At 38.2% G+C, this 12616-nt stretch overlaps 1 protein-coding gene across 1 annotated transcript; it reads right to left on the reverse strand.

The window, feature by feature from the left end:
* Window positions 1-12: 12 nt before the first annotated feature.
* SELENOP (selenoprotein P) lies at window positions 13-8151 on the reverse strand. The gene is made up of 5 exons (XM_021553860.3): window positions 8097-8151; window positions 5767-5970; window positions 4384-4596; window positions 2663-2780; window positions 13-1850 (listed from the first exon to the last, which is right to left on the reverse strand). The coding sequence occupies exons 2-5, from the start codon at window positions 5955-5957 to the stop codon at window positions 1191-1193; spliced, it is 1182 nt and encodes a 393-aa protein (XP_021409535.2). The 5' UTR covers window positions 5958-5970; window positions 8097-8151; the 3' UTR covers window positions 13-1190.
* Between the last annotated feature and the right edge of the window lie 4465 nt (window positions 8152-12616).

Below are 12616 nucleotides of genomic sequence, written 5' to 3' on the forward strand. Positions count from 1 at the left end.
ATAAAAACAAGATATGAAGAAAGTACATTTTATTGAAAACATTCCTGTCAAACATTCCAAAGGCATGCATTCTGAGTATATTCACAGCTACTCTCTTGCTAATCAGCATTCACAATAAAAAGATTCAGGTTTTGTAGGAGTAGTAATTTCCCTATTAAACCATCATTTATTATGGTGTATGCTTTCATAGCAGTGTTCTTTTCATGAATATTCTCTTCTTCATCCAGAAATCCTTCAAACAATTGAATTTACTTCCATTCAGTTAATCAAACATTAGGAATGCTAGGCTATAGACAAAGAAGTTATACAAGTTTAAGTGGTATATTATGTTAATTGATAAAGATTGATAATTGATACAGACTTATAAAATTCAGCACTGTTATAAACAAAGATCAACATTACCCCGAGATTAAACTTGTTTCATCCCATCTTCCTTTAGATTCTGACTCTCAGTTGTTAACACTACTCACTTCAGGATGATCTAATTGATTTAGCAGGATTTTAGATGCTGTAGCAGTATGTATTAATGGACCCTCTTACTGTATCTAAGAGTCACAAAGCTCTTAGCTTTGTTGAGAAATATTTGTCAGAGTTAAGTTTATCGATCTGTTACTTGAAAATAAAGCAGTTACTGTCTGTATATTACATTTTTTTATATTGAATTATTCTGTCACATTGCTTAGAAGTTTTGTTTGTACATTATTTGTATCCCCAGGTTAGAAAAAAAAAAAAAAAAAACAAACTCAACTTTCAGATATATTGTCTTCTTAATAAAAAATTATTAGATTAATGTATCCATCTTGGTTATCTTCTGTTCTTGATTGCAAAACATCAGACAGGAGCCCCTAGATCATAGTTTATGCTCCTGTCCTCACAAATGCAAGCAGAATGTTAGAAGAGAAACAAGAAAGACAAATTAATCAAGAATGTCGACACCTTCTCAGTGGAACTGAAAAAAAACTAGGGGTCAACCAAATTCCTTTAAATCATTAAGCTTTTCACTGATGGAATTTGACAGGTATTCAATAATTCTAAAAGCTCTGCTCTAAAAATTCACTCCTTTGCAATATACCCATACCTGTCAGCACAATTTTGAATTTGGGGCAATAGAAACACTTAATCTGTTCATTTTTCTCCTCTTGCAACTATATTAACTGAGTTTGTGTAACTCCCTTGTTTCTGGGAGGTGTTTAGTTTTTTTTTCAGGATCAGTTCCTCGCCTTTTCCTGTCACTGTCAGGTGTCACTAGTTTCACTTGCTCCTGCTGGTGATGAATGTCAGGCAGCAGAGAGCAGACGGCACTGTCAAGACTCAGTGACGTCCTCTGCTGCCAGCTGCCCGTGTCACCTGCAAGAATTTGGTAGTGCTCCACGACACTGTCAGGTGACAGAATTCCCTAGCTCTTCAAACAGAAGGTGTCGACAATGACAGGATCAGCTACTAGAGGTAGAGTCTGATCCTGTCTGCCAATTTCAAGTTAACTCATTTTTGCAGCTGTTTTTCCCTTTCTTTCGTAGTTTTTTATCTTGTGGAATTTCCACAATTTCTCCTGGAGGGTCAGTGTCTACGTGCTCCTGACTGCCTATCTGATCGTGTCTGTGGTGGCCAAAAAGCCTGTGGCGCCAGCCACTGTGAGGATGATGTCTCTCAGCTTCAGCAGCAGCCTGGTGGTTCTCATGTTTGGGATCACGACTGCCCTTGTGATGGTGGTGGCGGTGGTGGCGCTGGTGGTGTCCATGTCTGTGCAGGTTGGGATGGGAATGCTGACCTGTTGGCTTGGGTTCTATCTCTGACAGCTCTTCTACTGCCTTTTTAGTGATGTTTTCACATACACCTTCAACATCAGGTTCCTGCAAAACAGACGCTTGCATTAAATACAGGACACTGTATTCAATTAAACTAGTTGTAAAATATTCACAGAGTATGAAAGGCACTTTTAAGTTATTTATGCTATTTTGCTGAACATATCAAAAATAGCCTTGTACTGTCAAACCACTGTCAACTAGACAGGGCTTTTTAGCAATTATAATTCCAGTAACTGCTAATAACAAATATTCTTATGCTAGATCCTACATCTGACCTATCTGTGGTCTACATTTAGCCAGAACACTGCACAATGGGATCAAAAATTATTATTTTCATTGAACTTCCATGAAGTATGTATATTTCTTGATAATCCTTAAAAGTATTTCTGGTCTTGAATGATTCTCGTTAAAGAAATCTACCCTTCTTTTATAGCAGTAACAATAATTTGTCACCTTTTATCTGTGTTTCAATGCAAACTACAATGAATAGTAATGCAAACCAGCTTGAGTTTGATTCCTGGGTTTTAAAAAAATATGTAATTATCCATCCCACAAAATTAGAGTAGTTAATTGCTCACTACCTCTATGGCTCTACAAACACAATTACTCTCCAAGATTGCATTTACATTTCTGACAATTACTTGCATTTCTGTCAAGGAAAGGAATTCAAATCATCAATCAGTGTATTCTAAATCAAATCTAATTAGCTTAGAAAAATGTTTAAAAGCTATCTGTCAAGATGCATGAAATGTGTAAGTTTGAAATACTATATTTCTGGATTAATCACATTGAAATAATTTTTAAAATACCAATCAAATCTACTTTTCTGTTATATACAGAATGAGACAAGAAAATACCATGTAAGAGCAGTTTCCACACTTGTTTTCACAGTATGCAATCTTAATAGATTCTTCCACATACTGAAAATGCAGGAAGGAGTAGGGCATACCCAGATGATACACTAGACGTCCACATCTAAGGAGAGAAAGAACTCTGGTTACAAATACCTACAACTAAATCTCTCTTCTTATGATATCTTAACTTTACTTGCATCAATCCACCCACACTGTACTGTTCCATGGGGAGTGTTTCTGTTCCAGTTCACAGGCAAATCCGATATCTTCCCTGATAAATGACAAATGCTTGCCCACTCACCTGCACTGGCCAGTGTGTGAAGCATGATTTCTGGCCAATGTGGTAGTTGCACTGCCAGAGGCCTGTCCTTTAGTGACAAACACTGGCAGAGGTGCATTCATTTCAGATCCATTGGGATAATGAGAAGGGTTCTTTGCAGAGTGGTTGCTGCATCCTTACCAAGCGGTTTTATGCAACCTGACAGTATTTTGACTGGGATGGGAATTGTGGTGGACCTGCATTACTGGTTTATTGTTCATGAGGGGATTGTTATAGTGCCTGCTTGCCCCATGTCTGCACTTGAGTGTTCTGATATGCACTTGACTACACAACTGATCTGCTCAAAGGAGCTGGAGAAAATGCAGAACCTGTACACAAGGGCGGCTTGTTCAGAGCCAACACACAGTCCCCTGGCCTTAGCTCCCCACGTGTGGACTGCACATTTAGGACCAGCAGCAGGCAAAGCTTTCATGGCTAAGGCACAACAAGAACACAGGCTCCTAGAGCCATCACGGATCATGGCCAGGCTAGTGCTAAGCTAATTCATCATGTACACATACCCTGTGTGTCGACAGCACAGAACTGGTCAACCTTTCAAATGCTCTGGAAAAGGTGTCTGGGCCCCCTCCCAGATGAAATACAGCACTGTTCTGTTTGTCTGTTGTATTACATCAGCCTTCCTTACTTGGGCATATTTGCTGCTGTAATATTCAAGATCATTCATTCCACTGCTACTTTCATCCTACAAACCTAATGTAGCTAACTTGTTTAAATTAATCACATAACAGAAAAATAGTAACTTTCTAACTCTGTATTAAGCTTATTTATGTTTCAAATGAACTTGGAGTGTTCATTACAGTAATATAAAGTAACAAGGGTAGACATGTTTCAAGTGCAGGATTTTTCAAGTAATTAATCACATCAAAATTGAAAAATTGAGAGTTCAACTACAGTTCCTACTGGTGCTGCCAAAATATACTTGTGTCAGAATCCTATATCAAAAAGCAATTTTCCTCTGAAGTTTAAAGTTTTACCTAAAGACTAATTTTTCCTTATATCTACATGGCATTTTCAACAACTCTCATCAAAAAGTTTCCATGAGATAAAAGATTCTACTTTCACATGCATGGATGTAATGAAGTTATCTGCAAATAAAAACACTTTAAAACCATGAACATGTTACCAAATTTTATCCTCACTTATGTTCATCTAAACACACGGTAATTATAAAGAAAAAAAAATATTCCAAAATTACTTATGCAAATGCAGATTTTGGTTTTGTAACTTTGTTTTTCCAGTAAATACTAGAACTTTACTTAGTTCAACTTAGAAGCTGAGCATGATGTTTTTGTTATTTGCACATCAATGAAATTATATCAAGATTTGCAAATCATTATTCAAAATATATGCAGATATTTTCCCAAGTTTGTCTGTAAGCACACACCTGTCATAGATGAGAAAGTCGTCCTTGTTTCCATTTAAAGTAGTCCAGACATCCTCTTGCTGCTCATCTTGCTGGTAGACAGTAATGTAGTCTGAAACACGTTCTTTTAGTAGGTGAAATTCCCGCCGAGATTGAGCTCCCTGATGGTTGACAACCACATACGAGATGTTGACCAATCCCTCATTCTCTAACTTTACTCGCAGGTCCTCCAAACTAGTGGGAATGTAAAAGAAGCAAGACCATAAATCATTAGAGAATAATGATATTTGACACAAAAGGTAATATACTCCATCTTGCTTTTATTACAGCTGTATGATGTGGAGTTTCTTCCATTTCATTTCTATTTTTCCTATGGAATTGCTCTAGGAAGCTTTTCTTTTGCAGTTACAGGAAATAGTCTAGAATATGGAGGAGTCTAATTTTTTTCTAAAATTTTAAGATCCAAACTCAACTACCTTGAAAGTCAAACACAAAGCCCACTTCTAACTTTGATGGACTCACAAATTTACCACCATGTTTTTAAATGAAATTCTTAATAAAGTTGCAAAGCCTATTATGATATGTAAGTTGTGCAGCCTAGAGGGGCAAACTAAGGTGTTCTCACTGTGACTAAAATCCAAATCTGAAACTGGTACTATGAATTTTTAAGCCAAAATAATTCCACAATTCCTAAAATAATCAAAGCTTTATGCAATTCCTGTTTGGCTCAGCTTAAAATTATTTTATTACTATTGTTACTGTCATGATAGCTAAATATTTGCAAGGAGCAAATTCTAGAAAATTGAGCACCAGTGTCCCAGGTCTTGGATGAAAACCTAACACTGATGACTTCCTTGAATGCTTCATCAATTTTTCGAAAGGACGGTATTTACCTTTACTTCTAGACTTTTAAAATATATGTAGGATCTCTGAACACAGGCTGAAAGCCATATTAAAAGCATATGTTGGGTTTATTTTTCCCCTACAGGTCTTACATAAGAAATCAGTGATCACAGATCTCTCTATTTCAGGTAACCTAAGCATTTTAAAGAATTTTGGTATTTCTTGGCTTCACCATTTTTACTACATTAATCATCTGTTGCTGTTTCTGTCAGGAGTTCCTGTGGTTTGGGTTTCATTAATGTCAAGTTGATCATACTATTTATTATGTTGTGAACCTAATTTGGAGAAGACAATCTGCCAGTCAAGAGCAGGTCAAGAGATAAAGAATCTTTCCCACTGGCACAGAACTCTTCTGCTGATAGTGAGCCAGGGGACTGGATCACACATGCCAGCTGTGATGGTGGCATTTGGGGCAGCTAGAGTTCAGGGAATGCATCTGTGGCAGGGCACATGTAGCAGTCTCAGCTGGATAACAAAAACTGGGACAAGATCCACACTTACCTGGAAGCCTGCCGCAGGCACAATAGTCAGCTAGCCTGGAGGAGAGCCACCACTGTCACTGAGCCTCTGGAGTTCCACATCGGATCCTCCTCCCCAATATGCCATTCTGGGGGCTCCTGGCAGTTCTGGGCCTCTGTCCCTCCTACTGGGAGGAGACAGAGGGCCAGAACTAGCCCCAGACCTGCCCACATGGTTGGGCTTTACCTGAGAAGAGAGATAATAAACAAAATAAGGCCAATGCCTAAATAAAGTTCAGAGTCTGAAATTCCCGTAAGAAAACACAGCAGCATATTAGTTCCATTCAGTAAAAAAGAAGGGAAGGGAAGGGAAGGGAAGGGAAGGGAAGGGAAGGGAAGGGAAGGGAAGGGAAGGGAAGGGAAGGGAAGGGAAGGGAAGGGAAGGGAAGGGAAGGGAAGGGAAGGGAAGGGAAGGGAAGGGAAGGGAAGGGAAGGGAAGGGAAGGGAAGGGAAGGGAAGGGAAGGGAAGGGAAGGGAAGGGAAGGGAAGGGAAGGGAAGGGAAGGGAAGGGAAGGGAAGGGAAGGGAAGGGAAGGGAAGGGAAGGGAAGGGAAGGGAAGGGAAGGGAAGGGAAGGGAAGGGAAGGGAAGGGAAGGGAAGGGAAGGGAAGGGAAGGGAAGGGAAGGGAAGGGAAGGGAAGGGAAGGGAAGGGAAGGGAAGGGAAGGGAAGGGAAGGGAAGAGAAGAGAAGAGAAGAGAAGAGAAGAGAAGAGAAGAGAAGAGAAGAGAAGAGAAGAGAAGAGAAGAGAAGAGAAGAGAAGAGAAGAGAAGAGAAGAGAAGAAAAGGAAAAGAAAAGGAAAAGGAAAGAAAAGGAAAGAAAAGGAAAGAAAAGGAAAGAAAAGAAAAGAAAAGAAAAGAAAAGAAAAGAAAAGAAAAGAAAAGAAAAGAAAAGAAAAGAAAAGAAAAGAAAAGAAAAGAAAAGAAAAGAAAAGAAAAGAGAAAACCCTGTAAGAATAAATTTGAACACATTGTTTACTACTCAATTTCTTTGGTTTATCAGTAGAGTTCCTCTATAATAGAAGCAGCTGTTTTTTCTTTTTGGTGCTTGAAGGTTTTTGTGGTTTTTTGTTACTGTGTTTGAACAGCTAAAAAGTAAATATTCAGAATCACTGGAATTTTTTTAATACTACTAATCTTTCTCTTTGTAATTTCTTTTTAACAATTTTTAACAATTCAGTGATTTTAAAGTGACCTTCTTTCTTGTTTTTTGAAATAAATTGTGGTAAGCCTGTTTATGTCAGGAAGAATCTAGACCAGTTCACTCCAGATTACAGGGTAATTCCACTGTTTTAAAGTACACACACCAAGAGCGGATTTCAGTACACAGTAAGTACTACAGAACACAGCAGAAAATAATAAAAAATACTTCAAAATTTTTACAAGTCAGTCTGGAGTATCTGGATCCCATTGAGAAAAAGCTATGAAGAAGTCAGGTACAAGAAACAATTTTGCAAAATCCAGAAATGAAAACTGAATTTCAGGAATCCTCAGATCTTATAAAATCTCATATCCATACTTAGTCCAGTTAATGTTTATGAAATTCAAAGCATATAAGAAATTCTATAATTACCTTTTCATTTTATTCCATTAACATCTCAATTTTGGCTTAAACACACATTATCAAGAAATACTGAAAATTATAAACATATAAAATTATAAAGCTGCTCCCCAGCATGTCCTAGGTTGTGGAGCTGTACAACTTCACCACTTACATCTAAGTATGACAGTGACCACAAAATAGTTTGGAAACAATGAATTCTGATAAATATACATGTTCTATCCATCTTGTCATAGCCTAAAGGATTAAAAACACAATGAATTCTGATAAATATACATGTTCTATCCATCTTGTCATAGCCTAAAGGATTAAAAACCTTTTAAAACAAGAGTCATTTGTTGCTGCATTTGTGAAATCCAGCTGTCCCTGACAGTCTTTCCCGATGTTCTAGGTAAAGTACTTTGAAGACTAAACTGTGGTCCAATATATACCAACACAGCCTTTTTCCATTCTTTCCACACATCAGGAAAGCAGCCTGCCTTTTTAACCATTATGAGCACATGAGACTCTCATGACATTTTGATAATCCTTTCTTGTCTTTACAGCAGCCTTCTGCAGCACTGGCATGCAGCACCCAGCAACAGCTGTCCGCCTTGTGAGCTGCAGGAGAGCCATGTCTTATACTTCATATTTCAAGTTTCAGCTTAGTTTCCAATGGAAATTTCCACAGTCAGCCTTTTCAGCCAAAGAAACAAGCAAACACTCTGCCAAATCTTAAGTCATGAAGCTCTTTCACAGCAAACACAGCACACTTACCCTTCCCTCCTCCCCCTTCTTGGCAGCTCTGCCTGGCTCTGCTGCAGAAGGAAACAGTGTGGGGAAAAGAGCTGTGGTATTTATATGGCTCTTGTTTATCTCACTTTGCAGATATGGTTCAAAGTTCAGGGAGCTTTTTCTGAACGACCCTGCAAGCAAAGGAAACCCCTTAAGCAAAAGGTACCCAAAATATTTCTCCATTAACTAATCCCAAGTGGAAACCATTTATTGGGCATAATAGCAAATCATTTTTACTATCATGACTTCAAATATCTTGTTATGCAGTTTGTCAGTCACCCCAGTCAGCTGGAGGTAGTGGTACAGTCAGAGCAGGGGGATGGGCTGAGGAGTTATTTTCTGAACACAGTGGTAACCACAGTGAGGGGGGAAGGCACTTCTCTATTTACAAAAACGCTGAGCTAGCAGGTTTTTCTCGTGTGCTTTATCTGATATTTGCCTTACAGAATGTTGTGTTCTATCTGAGGGCATGTACATACTGAGCTCCTTTGGCCAAGCTGCTCTTGATTATATCACTCTGCTTTCAAAATATTCTCTGTAGAACCTCCCAGTTCTTCAACTTTGTTGAAAGCTAGAGCCCAGAATTTCATCTATTTAAATCGATGTAGCTATATGAAAGTCATGAAGGTCTAGCTGCCAGCAGTAGGTACCTGAGCCTCTGTATTCCACTGTTGTATTTTCTTAACCCGAGAATCACCAAGGTATCTTGTGGATTTCCCTACTCTCTTTCCTTGGTGACAGAATTGTTTATGCACGATGTTTTAGTTTAACAGCAGTTTCTTTTGCTTTGATTTCCTTCAATGTACGTATTACATGTGTTTATGGGGAAATTAATGTTTAAAGACTTGGTGTGTCCTCATAGTTCAAGGTGGTGAGATTGATACTGCTTAGATCTATGGCTTGAGGCCATCTTCTGCACACATAAGCATTTTGCTTTAGGCTGGATGCAAGATAGGGAACTGCTGACCTTGGGGGGTTTATGCTATGCTGCAAAAGCATAGCATATGCACTTCTTTTCCACTGGTCAGTGGAAAGAATGAGAAATATCTGAACTTCTGTTCAGCAGTCTTGGAAGACTGGAAGAATGCAGAAAACAGACTTCATACCAGACCTGAAGTTCTCTAAGAAGTGGAGTATGTTTGTATTCCTTATATTGTTAGGGAAACATATCTTGTACTCTTGGCTGGTTTGGTACCAAACCCTCATATGTGCAATAATGTTTACCTATTACCTGAAACCCTTTAGTGCTTCAATTGATAGACAATCTGCTCGCCTCCTGCTTCAGGTGTCGGGGACCATTCTCAGTGCTGGCAAAATCCTGTAAGGTTGGCTGGAAGTATTTGGTGTGCACCACATCCACCAATTCTTGCATGAGCACAGAAGCAGTCAACAAAAATGAAGCAGGTACAGCTCTATTAATAGGGCCAATAAAAGTAATGCATCTCAGTGATGCCTGACAGTTGTTCTCTTGCCAGTTATAGCAACACAGGTGGAGACACTCTCAGAGGAAGAGCATCTCCATTTCCTTTTCCTTTTCTTTGTAGAGAGGATGTGGACAAGGTTTGATTAACAAGTGCTGAACCAATAAACTATAGGTAATATCACTGAGTGCTGCTATGACATGCAGCTCACAAGTACTGAAGAACCAGAGCTCAGGCAGAGTAAACTGAGCTGAAGCAACTGTTGTATAAAACAAGTACCTTGCTGTGGAAATCACACTGAAGATGGAAATGGACAGTGGTCACTATGGAAAAGTGAGTATTTCCTCCCATACAGCATGCAAAGACACCTGCAGACCCTCAGATGCCTAACCAAGAGATGAGAAGCACCTGTTGCTAGCTATTATCCCTGTGACAATAAATACTATATGTATTTATTATTATAATATTATAGTACTATAGTATTATTTCTTATTATATTTTTATAACCCTTATAATACTAAGATTACTTCAACTATGTTCACAGCCATAAGCCATAAGCATCTTACTTTTAAATATTCACCCTACCTTAGATCATTACTCTGCCTCAATATTTATTGATGAGAAACATTACTCTGTCTTAGAGGAAGTGGTAGGAAATATTGTAATCTTGGTTTTGGATTAAATTAATTTGGTTTAGAAATTTATAAATGAAATATGCTTAAACTTCAGTCTGAAGTATTACTGTTTCTGAGTGGGGAAAAAAATCCGCTTCCACAGGATGTTTTTATGAACATAGTTTAAGCTGTTAATAATTGTCAAATTAACAGTCTAGGAGTCTGACTATTCTATTTCTTACATTAATCCCCCTTCTGTTCATAGGCCTTTTGTCTACCACTTGTAAAGAAACAATCATCTTAAATATTAATTTTTGCTTTCCACTGCAAATATTTTCTTAGTTGTTGAGTTTGGTCCAATATCAAAGCAGGAGGCAAGTTATGAACTCTAATTTTGACAAGCCCTCAGTTTGAAACAATAATTTTTTTAATGATCATCCTGCTTCTATTCACTTTCTTTCTTCTTTGGGGAGGCTAATAGATCTGGTGGAAAGAACAGCCACCTTCCTTTCTTATTGAACATAAAATTTTCTGACATGTTCCAAGCTTTTCAAAGCATCAGAGCACAGAAATGTCATTTGTTGTTTCTGTTATCTAGATTGGTAATGTAGTTACTTCTTGGGAAAAAAAAAAAATACATAAAAAACGATAACACAATGAATGCCACAATCCCAAAGGACACGGAATTGTGGCTGTCAGAAATTACATCGTGGTAACACCTGCTAAGGAGATTTGTATCGTGCAAATAATGCAAGGATGGGGGCAGAACACAGATTCAGCATTAACCCTATTGTGAGGCCTTAGGACTTCAGTGCCTGTTTTGCTCTTGTGACTGAAGGATGTCATAAACACAGTATTCAAAGTCCACTTGCAAGTCTTAATTGTTTACTGGCTCTTCTCTGTCTTCTCTGACAACTATGTCAACTCAGGGTAGTTACTCATACTTTATAGTGGAAAATACTGCAATAGCAGAAGGCTGTTAGAGTTACATAATGCTTATATAAAGAAATTTCCATCAGTTTATGCTGAATAAACATGAATAAATGCTGTTAAAAAAGGTTCACTTAAGTGAAGGGCGAAAAGATACACTGAAGTAAAGTAAATCACAGCTTAAGGTAACTAAATGCACACTTCTCAGAATTCAAAGGAAGGAACTAAAGCTGACATCCTCTGATGTAGACCTAAAGATTGTTTCAGTGAACAAAGGAATAGCTGACACATGCAATTGTCCACTTCTAAATAAAATGAGACTTAAAGGAGCCCTGATCTAGCAAAATGTTTGGGTTTTCTGCTTGGAAATTCCATTACAATCATGAAGTACCTTTCTCTGCTTGAATCTATCTGTAGTACACTGTAAGTACGAAAGGAAATGTTTTATCAGAAGTGTCCTCAATCACAATAATTGCACAGATTATGAAGGCAAACAGACCCTAGTTGCTGAATACCTACATCTGTTCTAAGCTCCTTACAGGCTCTGTTTACTTTCTGCATTTATCCTGCAATAATTTTATCAGTCCACAAATTCCCCAAGTCACTGCAGTGAGCTTAAAACCAGTGGACCTCTAATCATTTGAAGGAAGAAAAAATTTGCTGACGATACCCAAGGGGTGGTTCATAAGATCATAGCTGTAGGAAATCTTCCACATTTTTGTACTTTTACCAGTGTATTTAGTAATACCTGGCAGTCCTATGATCTGTAGAGGAAAATCGAAAATTCCTTCAGTTAGGTGTGACTCTGCTGAGGCTCCTGGTGCTTGTCAAGAAGCAAATATCATCATGCAGTGCCCAAAACAGGGTATCTGTACACATCTCATATCCCACAAATGATCATCCTTCTATGGGAATGATGCAGCTGCACCAGGAATTTAGCAGGCAGCTTTACGCTCTCCAATGCAATTCACTGAGCGAACACATAAAATGGTTAGGGATCTGGACCAATGAACACACAGAAAGTTAAAAAAACCTCTCTATTATACTGCATTCAGACATTTAACAGATCAGGCCTTCAAGAGAGTTTAACTGTAATCAAAACCTCAGAAGTACCATCAGCAATACATAAAATTCCTATTAAACCCTGTATACACAATAAACCTTGTTAGTAGACGTGGAGGAAAATTACTCATCAGCTAAATTCACAGTGGTTCATTCTAGGTGACTACATTTAAATGCTTCTCACCAGAAATATCTGTACAAGCAAGCTGCTGTTAATGATTTACAATAGGTCATGCAGGCACAGTTCACTGCACTGAACCCTAGCCATAGAATGGAAGTTAAGACAGCCCAATACAGTGATTCAGTAACCATATACAGTTAGCCTGATGGGTAGTTCAAGTCTGTCCTTTGCTTATCTGTTGTGAAATACATTAAAACTGAAGTGAAAACTGGTCCTAGCTAATGAACAAGCGATGTTTGTATATAAAAAAATCAAGAATTGTTGAACTGTGATTAACAAATGGATTATGTGGTT

Source organism: Lonchura striata, chromosome Z, assembly GCF_050655825.1.
Source record: "Lonchura striata isolate lonStrDom1 chromosome Z, ASM5065582v1, whole genome shotgun sequence".
Taxonomy (NCBI): Eukaryota; Metazoa; Chordata; class Aves; order Passeriformes; family Estrildidae; genus Lonchura; species Lonchura striata.